The following is a 13822-nucleotide window of genomic DNA, read 5'->3' as shown; positions in this document are numbered from 1 at the left end:
AGTGTTGGATATTCACTCATACGGTGGATCAAATTGCAAAGTCTCTGAATTAATATAATAATAATAATACATTTGGAAGTAAAATTTGTTTATTTTTAATAACCTAAAATAGTTATTGTAAAATTACAATTATAACCTTGGTAATAATTATTATTGCCATTATTATTTCTACTAATCAAGTTTTATCAATGGCCTGCCCCCTCTACAAATATTTCCGGCGACGCCTGTTCTGGTAATGGGTTGAGCCCCCGCCCCGAAATAAAATCCTGGCTACGGGCCTGCCTACAAAGGCAGTGAACTGGCAATAATGGCAAAACTGACTCAAAATTCGTTCATCGCTGACTCAACTGCGTGAGTTGAGCCTTGGAATTCCTTGACCTTCAGCAGCCAAGCCTGCCACAACTTCCGTATTTACAGCCAGTATTAATCAAATATTGCAATTTCCGTGCAGTTGTTTGACAATCATCAAAATAAAAATGTTCCTGTCACAAATTATTTTTAAGCACGGACAATGCTGACAACCAAAGTAAGAAAGGGACTCTGTTCAAAGCTTTTAAAAGGCATACTGAAATATATGCATGATGACATGCACGCTAAAGTCCAATTTAATGATTTGAGTGAAACCTTATGCTCAGTTAGGCTAACCGGGACATGGCCTACAGTTTAAAGAAGGGCCCAAATTAGCAATTTGAAGAATCGAACCCGAGACTCCTTGATTGTTGCTTATTCTATTCCAACTTTAAAAGCTTCGTCCCTTGACAGATGTAAGCATACACCTTCATTTCTATTTTACCATAGATACTTCGTAGAAAACAATCTCAATCGCAAGAATAATATTTGAGAAAAATTTTACGTGCATGCTCATCAAAACGTTTGTTAGGCTTGAGTTTAATTTTCCTGCCCTGCTTTCCGAACGTCCCATCCTAGTCTCAGTGCAGTTCTTATTCATTGTGCTCATTGTGCTAACTAGAGAAATTGCAGTGCCCAGTGGGAGGGAGGTGTAATCTAGGTCCTATTAGATCAGCTTGCTTACAAAAAAAAGTCCAATGCATAAATATCATCATAAAATTTTGGCCACTCTGCTAAAATGTTGACATAACTACACCCCCAACAAGATATCCTGGCCACGCCACTGTCTACTGATCAAACTTGAGACTGCGGTAACTAAAATAAGATCAAAATGACAACTGTTCGTGAGGCGTATACAAGAAACAGACAAGAAATAACTGCAAATTCGATAAAATCAGTCTCGTCCCACTTTCGTAGATACTAGAGGTAATTTTTTCTACAAACTTGAGGGGCATTCTGCTGCCTTAATTTGTCACAACTGCTTTAACGTGCATTTCATTCTTATATTAATTTCCCCTCCTCTTTCTGTTACCGACTACGAAATGCTGCAACGACTTGCTGCTATAAGAGCCTACAAACGTCATGTAGTCTATTACAAAATGACATATGAGAACTGACGTTTACTCACGACACTCCAGTCATAGCATCCAGCCCAGAAAATGGTGTTTTAAGTTGGAATTTCATTCATTCTGAACGTCGTCTCACCTGACCGTATTCGCCGGTCAAGGAGATAGTAGTATGCTGGCTCGGATATCACACAGCGACGGAGTGGCTGAAGCGTCGAGTGGGGCAATGAAAACATATAAATTTCGCATACGTAAAAATACAAAACACACACATATATACATGTAAAAAACACTGTAGAAAAGGGAACAGGTAACGGAATAAAGACGATACAAGATGGGATCACTTACTTTCTCCTGCATAGGCAACCGCCTGTAGTGCACACGTTAACACACACAACCACAGAACCGTCCTGTAGCACATAATCATGCTCGCTGGTGACTATGAGTATCACTATTATTAATCAGTCCACGTGTTTTATGGTATACTGACGGTACCGAACGACAAACACCTCCACACGCCGCGATGTACTGCAGTTCTACGCTATCCGTTGACTCGAAGAACAGTACGACTGCGCCAGGCGAGAGAAGCGACAGTGTATAATTGACCGGGGGAAAGGCTGTTACGAGCAGCGCGCGTCCCCCCTTCTTGAGTCTTCTTGCCTTTCCAGCGTTCTCCGGCTAAAAAAGTGCGTTTCAAGGAAGGATATCGCGAGTGTCACAGGTACACACTTGCCCACCTTGACAGGAGTCCCAGCGTCAAATTCTAAACAACAAATGACGAGACGAAAATGGGGGGGGGGGAATCAGTAACGTTAATTCGGGGCAGGTGTGCAGGATGGATCGGCGGTCGAATCGTACGATCGCCGGCGAAGCGGTATTGGCAGACGGGAGCTTACTATCCCTCTCACGTAAGAAAGAATTGTGGTAACGTGTACATTACGTAAACAAATGCAGTGTCATAGACCGTGCGTGAGTAGTGACTCAGGTGAGACGACTGAGGACATTCCAGTGCGTGTTGAAGATTTCGTGAATTAAGCTGCCATCTCTTGGCAGGAAGATGTATACCTGGCTTTCACCGATTTGGAAATAACTTCGCTAGGTCAAGGCAGCAGCCGACTGCCTATAAATAAGTGAAAGGGGGGCGGGGACACTACTTTGCGGCGATCTACGACTGAGAAGGAGGGGCGGTAGATGGGGCGACGTCCTTGCAGATGAACTTCGCGATTGGCCTAGAGGCAAACGAAAATAAATACTATCAACCCGGAATGAGTAATTCATGTTTTGATGCCCTCCTACGAAGAATGCTTATCTTGCGGATTAGATAACTTGGAATTGTTGCCTGGGTTTGTTTTGCAAAGGAGCGTGGAAGAGAGATGATGACGTCACACTTCCGTTTTCCTATCTCTCACACCATTTTATCTGCAGAATCGAGTCCTTTTGGGGCGGCGGATAGGTGAAGACGGCGCCAGGCATATAGAAATGAGGAATCACTTTCTTTTGACTATCAGGCACTGTAAACAGTACTGCAATGGCAACTCGAACGCGACTGGGAAGAATCGTAAGACGTCTCTCAAGAGGAAGAAGTATAATGTTCCTTTTACGCCAGGCTCTTTTGCAGAGGGACCAGGTTGTTGATATAAAATTGAACATTAGTCATGACAATATAATAATTTTTATTGTAAAATAAAATCAGAAAACTATTAATATTATTCGTATGACTACCATGCGAGAGACCCGGGTTCAGAAATAATAATAACAGAATACTATTATTATTATTCGTCTGAGATGCAAGAGACCCGGGTTTGATCCCCGGCGGGGAAGAACAGGGATTTTTTTCCACCTGTTCATACGGCTCCGACGCCCATCTAGCTTCGTATAAAGTGGGCACCTGGACGAAACTCTGGTGGGTAAAGATGGCCAGGGGCGTGGTGCTGATCACATCACCCCAACCTTCGGCCCTGATCAAGAAAGTGTGGAACCCTAACTCCACACCCATATGCGTCTTCATGGTGTGGTGCAGAGCACAGGGGAGCACTTTACTTTTTATTATTATTATTATATCCTCTTTCGCGGGGTGTAAGCCGGTCTCCGTGGAGGAGTGCTTAGCACATCGCACTAAGACGCCGGGAGCCCCTGTTCGAATCCCGGCCTTGCCATCGAATTTAGTCCAGTCCCTGGCCATAAGATCCGCAGAAATTTTGAGGTGGACGAGTTTTCTCTTGATCCTGTTAGGACATGTCTAAAGAAAGGAAAAAATCTTGGGTAGACATCTGGCATACCGGGCCTAAGATTTCTAGGGTCCTATAAATTCAAGATGGCCACCGCTTCACGCATCAACAAATGAAATCGATAATAACTCCTTTAAAATTGGTTCTTGACAATTTTGCAAAGAGGCATATTTTGTTCAGAATTGAAAACTGAAAAAAAATATTCTTACAGTTTCTTTTCCTTTCATATGTTGCTCTGTTATGGATATACGTATATCCAGTGAAAGAATTCTGTACTGTACCCTTTTCTGGAAGGATTCTAAGCAATATTTTACACTTTACTTGACATTCCGGCATATAAAGGGCAAAAAAATTACTGCCTGTGATACTTTGTTGATGCCTAATGTTGTGGCGCATGGCCTGCGTGACGTTATACATCAAAGATGGCTTTCAGACATTGACATTTGAAGACATTAACAAAGAAAATCTACCATGTCTCCTTATCACTCTCAGAAGGCATTTTGTCCATTTGTAGGTTCGTTTGGTTTTTGAATGAAGGTAAGGCTTGGTTATGGAGGATGCCTTCCTTTTGAGGCATGCAATCATAAGTATAATACTAGGTGTTTTGCTGGAAAATGTGTCAAGAGAAGGTACATGGCGTCTGGAATCCAAGATGGCCGCCACGGAGTTCTCAGCATAAAATACTGTCCATATCCTGATTTAGAATTCGTTTATCAGATTTTTCCAAGCAACAGGATCAAAAGAGAAAACTCGTCCACATCAAAAATTTCTGCGGGTCTTATGTCCAGGAGCTGGCAATATAAAATATTGCTTAGAATCCTTGCAGAAAATGGTACGGAATTCTTATACTGGATATATATCCATAACAGTGTAAGATATGAAAGAAAAAAACTGTAAGAATACGTTTTGTTCAGTTTTTAATTGTGAACAAAATATGTCTCTATGTAAAATTGTTAAAAAACAATTTTAAAGGAGTTATGATCGATTTCATTTGTTGGTGCGTGAAGCGGCAGCTATCTTGAATTTATGGGCCCCTAGAAAACTTGGGCCCGGTATGCCAGAAGTCTACCCAAGATTTTTTTCCTTTCTTTAGGTATGCCCTAACAGGATCAAAAGAGAAAACTCGTCCACCTCAAAATTTCTGCGGGTCTTATAGCCAGGGACTGGATTAATATGGATATTCTTTCTGAAAAATGCATTGAATTAGGGGGGGAATATGTTGAGACATATTGCTGTAGTTATTTTTGCGCTTGTAATATATATTTGTTAAAACATATTTCCGGTTATATATCGAATGAGCCTTGAGAACTCAAGATGCAAAGTAGGATGGATGCAATTGTACTGTATTAAAGGTTAAATGAATATTTTCCGGAAAATATTCACTTTGGGGGGATGAAGACATCCCTGGAAAGGACAACAATTTTCTTGTTCTCCCGAGAATTAACCCTGGCAACCCCCGGTTAATTCGCACACTGGTTTTCCATAAAATGTGGTGTTTGGGCTATCTTTCTAATTTTTTAGTGAGTAAGGAGCTACAGTTGTGACACAAACGTTGATTTCTACAAAAATCAAAAACAAAAAATAGAAAAATCTTGAAAATTGTATTTAGCGGTGCACTGTGCATCACATTAACATGTATCAAGATAGAACACTTTTGATTCCTTTAAGAAATAATGTACTGTTGCATTAAGTGCACATTTAATTTCTTACCTGACGAACCATTTTGTTCATTCAATGAGAATATTTTTCATCACTGCAGAAATTTGAATGCATCTCTCCTGGTGAAAAACATCTGACCTATACTCACACACACTGTATAAAAACTGTTCTCATTCACGTTATCAGTTCACAGATTACGGATTTTCCAATGTAAATTAGCACATTAGAATTTTATAAAATACATAAGAACACTCCCTGATTTCAAGATGTCATAAAATTAATAGATACTTGAATATATTGATAAAGTTGATATCCAAAGCTCAGTTAACTCAAAATATTTTCATATCTTTCTTTTCAGAATCGCTAGTTGTGACTTCGGCAGCTAGGGGGCAGTGACATAGAAAATGGCGTTCACCCCGCAGCAAAGAATCTGGTGCGTGTTAGAACTTGCAGTGTTGTGAGAGTGCAGCGTGCATTTAAACGGAATTTTAATGTTGATCCACCAACACACAAATCCATTTTGAAGTGGCATAAGACATTCGTGGAGAAAGGGTGCATTTGTGATCAAAGAAAATAACATTCTGCCGACCGTCCGTCTCTGAGGAAATTGTTGAGCGACGTCCTCGCCTTGTAATCAAGGTTCGATACCCGGTGGAGGTACATAGTGGTTCGGATCCCACTTTAAACTGTAGGTCCCCATTAGCCTTACTGTGCATAAAGGGGACTTAAAACACCAAATCAATCAATCAAACAATCAATTGTTGAGCGTGTGCGGGAAACCTTTGTACGCAGCCCAGGATAAGAACACGTCAAGCTAGCAGGCAGTAAGCAACCATAATCAAGATTTTACGGAAGCGTTTGCGGTTTTACCTGTACCGGCTGCAATTGGTTCAAAAGTTATATCCACAAGAGAAGGTAAAGCGATGTGAGTTTTGTGAGACTATCCACACTTTAATGGAGGATGAGGACACCTTTCTGACAAATATATTTTTTAGTGATGAGGCGACCTTCCACTTGAGTGGAAAAGTGAACAGGCATAATGTTAGGATCTGGAAAAGCGAGCATCCACATGCCACTCTTGATGTGGAACGTGACTCACTCAAGGTGAATGTTTCTTGTGCAGTGCCAGAGCGTCGTGTGTACGGTGCGTTCTTCTTTGAGGAGCCTATAATCACAGGTGAAAGCTATTTAACAATGCTAATGCAGGTTAATTCCTCAACTTGTTGTAGAATGTAGTCACCCCTCTCTCCGGCAAGATGGAGCGCCCCCACACTGGCATCAATCTGTACGCAGCTTTCTTAACGACAACCTCCCACACCGATGGATAGAACGAGCTGGACCCAAAGATCAATATCTATGCAAGTGGCCCCCACGATCACCGGACATAACAGTTTGTGACTTTTTATTTTGGAAGTTCGTGAAGGACCAGGTCTATGTACCTCCACTACCCACAACCCTCAATGATCTTCAGGAATGCATCAGTGCAGCTGTCAACTTCATCACACCGGAAACGCTTGAGAAGGTGTGGTTGAACACCACCAAAAACTTTATGAGTTTATGCAACTAGTGTGAACATTTCCGCAGAATACTACTTTTGGTATTAAAGTTATACCCTTTCAAAACCAGGAACTGTTTTTGTGCTCACCCTGTATAATAACATTAAGAAATTAATTTAGTACTTATAATTACATTTTTTACTGTCAGAAACCTAAAAAATAACAAATCATAAGGAATACGCATAATGGATATGTTTTAACATACTTATTTTTATATACTTCAGTATATTTACATATTTCTTTACATATTTATATATATATATATATATTTTCCATGTCTTGCCTGCACAAAAAGTACGTCAAACTTGTTTTCATGCATTTGGAGTTGTGTGTATAGACCAGATTTGGCACAGTGTTTCTAGTTTCGTCTGGGTACTGTGCTATAGTCAAAAAAATAGACACACAATGTGACACCCAATTCAATTTTCCCTGGAGACAATATCTTGCAAGGAATATTACGATTCTGTACTTACACATTACAATAAATTTCCCCCTTCGATTTGAATATTTCGAATTTTCGCGCAGGTCCCGCATTCTTGAGATAGAAATAGTTCCTATGACTTATGCCCCAAGCCCCGTAATTAATTATTATTGGTATTATCTATACTTTTACTCCCTGATAGCGTAGTGGTAAAGTTTTCGCCTTATAATCAAGGAGTCCCGGGCGCTTTTCGTATCCTACTTTAAACTGTAGGTCCATTACCGTCCACGTAATGAACTTAAAAACTAAGAGCATTAGGCTATAACATTAACACTATTTTCAGTTGCACTTACATCCAAGCAGAACAATTTAACAAAAAGACGCCTCTAAATAAACTACAGGTATTTTTGTATTGATAATTCATTACATGCAAAGATGGTCTAATTGCGACTGGACCTACAGTTTAAAGTGGGTTCCGAACCACTATGTGCTTGCTTCCTCCGGATTTCGCACCGGGTACCACTTGATTACAAGGCGGAGGCCTTCCATTGTCATTTTTAATCGAAGTCATAATCATAACAGCTTAATGACCGTCAATTTCCGCTGTCATCCAACTACAGTAAAAAAATACAATGTAAGTATTAACAGCTATTACATAACTAGCCTAATTAATGCAATGTTTTTACGGTGCACTGAACTTCAATTTATAATCATTATATATATCTCCATGCAGGATAAAATGTTAAAATTTATGTTAAAAGAGACAAACTGTTGCACCTTGGTTTGTCAATTAATAGGCAGACTGCTGAACGATAGAATATTATACGTAAATTTTAGGGTACATTAAAACAGTGTTCCTCCAAAATAGCTGAGAAGTAGCTTTGGAAAAATGAGACACTAGAAAGTGAGATTGCCAATGTCTACATATCGTGAATGCGCTACTATAAGGTGATAAGCAGTGGCGTAGCATGGGCATTTCGGGTGGGAACGCCAAGTCCGAAGGAAGGGTTGGCCCTTTTTTGCTTAATAATTTACTTATGGAATTAGTCGCCACAGGTATTGTCAGCTGAAGTCAGCAGGCTTTTCAATAAAACATCATCCATGCAAGTTTTAGCTAGAAAATGAGATGCCTCACTATGCCACAAATGTTTTGAACTCTGGTGTTTTATACTTTTCGGTATGACGCAAGTCATTAGAAAACCTACCTGAATCACAAGCGCCTCTGAACAACAGTAGACGTCATTGTTGTGGGCGATCCAACTACTGATTGATTTGGTTTATTTTACTTCGCTTTTCTACCACTTTTGGTTAATCGCGAATATGAATATGACTGATGATATTTATGAAGTTGATGAAGGGACACTCATAAAGAACACCCTTGCTAACGCCGGGATTCGAACCAGGGATCTCTGTCGTCATGGCGCGCTGTGCAAAACACTCTGACACGGAGGTGGGTGGATGATCCAACTATCGTACACTCTTCTGACGTAACAGTGCCGATTAGTAATTCAGACCACTGTTTATTGCATCTTGGAATGGTGATAAACATTTTAAAATAATTTTGTCCAGAGACCATTCGATGTTAAAAGTTTTCAAATGAATGCTTAACATTTCCATTGACACAATATTAAGCAGTTAGATACTAACGAAATAATAATAATAATAATAATAATAATAATAATAATAATAAAATAATAGTTTTGCGGGTTAAGTGGTAGATCAGGCACAGGCTGAACTTCTACCACGAGGACTTCACCAACTTATTTGACAAAAACTGTGTTGATCTTTTAGTTTTTAATACACATCGCTGTTCATGCGATAAATTATACAATGCAATGGTCATTAAGAAATGGTATATTTGAGTTTGGTAAAGTTACGTCAGTCAATATTGCGTATTGTAGCATCACATAGCACGAGTGGCACGGGCGCGAAGAACCGGGTAGGATTTCTACCACTGTCGTCTGCTTCAGAAGGCAGGAAGGGTCACATGAACCAATCACGTAGCCCTCTGCTCCATACGCTGGCGTATGAGAGAGCATTTACGAGCGTGCTGTAGAGATCCAAGTCTGTCCAAGCTTTCCCTCCAGGAAGACAGCAAGGAATATAGAGTTCTTTACGCCGAACCTGCCCGGCGTACAGGCAGGAAAAGCATGGGGAAAAAAATTCTGGAACGAGTGTTGTTAGTGGAGCGTTGCAAGCGGATCGCGAAAAATAGCTATTATAATGCCATGAAGGTGAAACATATATGAAATTAGTCAAGATTTACTATATATTTACAGCATTTACGTTTTTTTTAAAATTTTAAATCAGGGAACGCCGGGCGTATGGGCGTACTATAACGCTATGCCACTGGTGATAAGAACCCCTCTCCTTTTCTTTTGAAATGTTTGATTTGTGTAATTATTTATAATTACCCTGTCTATAAAATTAGATACAGACAAAGACAGAGAGTGTAGAAGAAAGAGAAAGATTAACGAACAGTGACATACAGATAAAGAATAGGGAAAGAGGCGAAGAGAAAGAGAAAGAGAGGGGCACGGGAGGAAGAAAGAAAGAGAGAGATAGAAGGAGAGATATGTGAACAAGAAATAAAGAGAGATAAAAAGCTTGAAAGGAAGAGAAGAAAAGAGTAGAGAGTAGAGAAGAAACATGAAAACAAGAAGGACAGGGAGAAGAAGATACAAGAGAACAAGAAGAAGAGACATGAAAGAAAGAGACATGAGATCAAGAAGGAATGAATGAAAGAATGAGAGAGAGAGAGAGAGAGAGATAGAGAAGAGACATGAAAAGAAAGAAGAAGAAGAAGAGATGAGGCATGAGATCAAGAAAGAATGAAATATAGATAGAGAAGAGACATGAGAACAAAGAGGAGAGAGAAGAAGAAGAGAATGGACATGAGATCAAAAAGGAATGAAACAGAGAGAGAGAGAGAAGATACAGAGAATAGAGTAAGTGTGTGTGTGTGTGAGAGAGAGAGAGAGAGAGAAGACGAAGAAGAGAAGAGCCATGAAAAATGAAAATAGAGAGAGAGAAGAGACATCAAAGGAAGAGACATGAGATCAAGAATGACGGAAAGAAAAATCGATAGAAAAAAGGAATGACACCAAGAGAGAGAAGGGAAGAGACCTGAGAACAAGAAATAAAGAGAGGGAGAAGAGACATGAGAACGAGAAATAGAGAGAGGTGAGGCATGAAAGCAAGAAAGAGGGAAAGGAGAAGAAAAATAGAGATAAACGAACAGTGAAATACAGAGAGAAAGGAAGAGAGAGCGAAGGAAGGAAAAGGGGGTAACAGCAAGAGAGAGAGAAGAACAAGAGAGCAAGAAAATGAGAATGAAGGGAAGATGTGACAGAGGAAAACGGTGGGATACATATTAATCCCCACTGTTATTATCTCAATACAAAGCACGTGAACCATAAAATTAATACATTGGGAATCTCTCTTATTACGGGTGGTTTATGTCTGAGTATTTTCTTCAGATATTCATGCTTCGTTGCGTCACAGGCAGAGCGACACAGCGTGCTCTGATTGGATGGGAACGAAGTGGCGTGAGGAGCGGAAACTATGTAGGTGCATAAGGTAAATACACATCGTGTGAGCTTGTGAAAAATCACACGACGAGCCGCTGAGGACATGTGACGGACTCGTGAATGTCATCGGGTGATCCGTCAGATCCCAATGCTAAAAGGTGCACAGCAATTACGGGAAAAGCTTATCCTGCAGAAGAAAAGGCCGCCCTTGGAATATTAAAAAATTGCTGATTCTTGAATTATTTTTTTTTATCTGTAATTTTTCCAGGGTTGGTAAAGGTCCCGGAATCCATAAAATCGATTGGGTTCTATTAAGTTTCGGAACAGGATCAGAACCTTTTCATTTAAATTCGGTCCAAGTTGCGCCTTGTTTCATTTCAATACGAAACTCGGACCGTATTTTTAATTGATCCGGAAAAGAAAAAAGTTCCGGGACCGAAATGAAATACTTTAAAGATAAAAATATTCTTCACGGTCCAGAACCCATTTACGCTTGCTGATTTTCTCTCCCGGACCGGAATTGAATTTATTAACAATTACTGGGATCTTTAAACTGTTGGTGCAGTCCCGATTAGCCTCACCGTGCATAAAGTGTACTAAAAACACCATGTCAATCTATCTCTCAAGACTTACGTCCGCTGCTATTTCTTCGCAACAGATTGCAATTGATCTTTTGATGTTAGGTCACCATAGACAATCTAGAGGTTTACGTTTAAACCCCCATTAGAAGCGTAATGTGAGGGGCTCTTAATCTTGGCCTGGCATAACCAGAGGATGACATTTTTTGGCTGAAGGCGCACCCACCTCTTAGTCCAAAAAATGAGTGTTTACTATCCTTTAAACAATTTCCCCAAACAGTATTTTTTTAAATATAGTATGTGTATTATGTGCAACAATACATCTTTTTTTAAAAAAATAAACGTTTCGAACAAAAATACAAAGGATCACGATCAAAATAGTTGGTTGTGTGAAGCTTCCACTCCTTATAAAAATATCCTGGCTGTGCCACTACGTTGAAGTAAGAGAAAATATTTCTAATTTCTTCATCCAGTTATTTATCAGAGATTCAGACCACCCTAATTTAGTTTCGACAAACTACTAAACTGATATATAGCCTAATTCGATGAAAAAAATAGGAAGGCAGGGTCAAAGTTAAACTCTTGTGCGTCCCTCCCACTCTCACATCATCTCGATATTTTTTTCACGGGGGGGGGGGATATTTAGTAGCAGGGGGTAGCAGAGAACTGCGCTACGCCACTGCTTTTGGGCAAGGTGGATTAATTAAAAATCACGATTTAAATCAGGTGATTTTTTTAAAAAAATCACTGTTTTAATCACTTCAAATAAATAATTTATAGAATAACGTACATAAGGATTTTGTAGATATCAGAATCACTTTTGGTGAAAGTACATTACTCTCGTAATCATTTAATGGTGATTATTAGGTTCTATGATAGGAAAAGAAAGGAAATGAAATACATGTACTGATGCTGTCAAGCTCATACAAAAAGGAAATGTAAATACACATTTCTCTTGACTTAAAATTAAATAATTTTATAGTCTTTATAAGCAAAAATAGCAAACATGTTATAAAAATATACAAAATACTAATCATGTAAAACCATAAATAGTGTCATTATCATTAAACTGTAAATAAACATGACAGCTGATATTTTTCAAACTACCATTAAGAAAATCTCCAACAAACAGCTACAAGGACTTTGGGTTAACATTTTAAGTTGCAATTTTAAAGTACATCTAGAATGTTTTATTTTCAGTGGAAGAAAAGTTACTGGAATTTTTATTAGTTTCATTAGCACACTTAACAAACATTTCCATAGTAGGTACAGTATCAGAAACAGAAAAATGTACCTATATTTACATATATATTTTTAATTGCTTTAATCAAACTGTTCAAATACGTATTTTACAGGGCCGTTACTAGAAAAAGCCTTTCCATAAAAAAAGATATATCTACATGATAAAAAAAACATACAAAATTATTTATTAAATAAAAAAAACATGATTTTTACCCATCCTGCTTTTGGGTGACTTCTCAAAAGGTCATTCCATATACTCTCCCCGTAAGATTACGAGTAGACAAGGCATGTAGAGGTAGGCTTATTGTCTGGGGTACATTACTGCTCAAAAAGTCACCTTCAGCTTCCTTTGTGGTCATTATCTAACCCTTGCGGGATTTCTGCGCACAACACTGACCACTGCTGTACTGCATTCGCAATTGCGCAATTCCCCACCAGATGAAGGACAAGGCTACAGAGTTCGTGGCCGACAACAAGCTGCATTCGAGAAGTATACTCCCCTTGTTTCGAAGAAAGCGAGGTCATAGAGGATGTCGCAAGATAACCGATTGTGTAATCATGCGCACGGAAGTTTGAGGAAACTTGATTCCTATTAATACCACTAAGACTAAAACGCAAGGGATGTGTGGTATTCGTAGTGATGTGTTGATTAGTAATTGGAATTAACGTTGCCTAACCTATATCTAAAGAACAACACAGCTGAATCGTATATGCGCTAAACCCGTTGGTTATCTACAGTTATACAACTGCGTGCAGTATTTTATTTTTCTCGTGTGAGTTAGGTTTCTATAAACCAGTATTTCTAAAACTAGTCTGCAGAAATTTTTGGTTTGAATTTCAGTTTTTTTTTTTTTTTTTTTTTTTTTTTTTTGAAGTCCGCTTTATGCACAGATAAGCTAATCGAAACTTGACCAACAGTTTGAAAAGTGATTCGAAACACTATATGCCTCTATAGTATGTAGGAGAATATTGAGTGATTGATTGATTTTACTTCCCTTCTTGTGACACTTTTGGCTAATTTGCGAAGATGGGAATGAGTGATGATATGATGAATGGACACTCACAAACATCCATGCCCATGCCAGGATTCGAACCCTGGACCCCTGGCGTCGTAGTGCGATGTGCTAACCACTCCGCCACTGGGACCGGCTGTAGAAGAATGTTTTTTATCATTTCTCTCTTTTTTTTCTATA

General features: G+C 39.2%; 1 protein-coding gene across 4 annotated transcripts in view; it reads right to left on the bottom strand.

The window, feature by feature from the left end:
- The window catches only part of LpR1 (Lipophorin receptor 1), a 261835-nt gene extending 259659 nt beyond the window's left edge, over positions 1-2176 (bottom strand). The window contains exon 1 of one of the 4 annotated variants that reach the window (XM_083132004.1): positions 1764-2176. In XM_083132004.1, the coding sequence (XP_082988130.1) occupies positions 1764-1842 (79 nt within the window). In that variant the 5' untranslated portion in view covers positions 1843-2176. The remainder of the gene's footprint in view (positions 1-1763) is intronic. The other 3 variants (XM_083132003.1, XM_083132007.1, XM_083132008.1) reach the window with 3 other exon arrangements.
- Between the last annotated feature and the right edge of the window lie 11646 nt (positions 2177-13822).

The sequence above is a fragment of the Lepisma saccharinum genome, chromosome 1, assembly GCF_977018435.1.
Source record: "Lepisma saccharinum chromosome 1, izLepSacc3.1, whole genome shotgun sequence".
NCBI lineage: Eukaryota > Metazoa > Arthropoda > Insecta > Zygentoma > Lepismatidae > Lepisma > Lepisma saccharinum.
The sequence above is the reverse complement of the archived record's forward strand: the minus strand, read 5'-3'. Positions and strand labels throughout refer to the sequence as shown.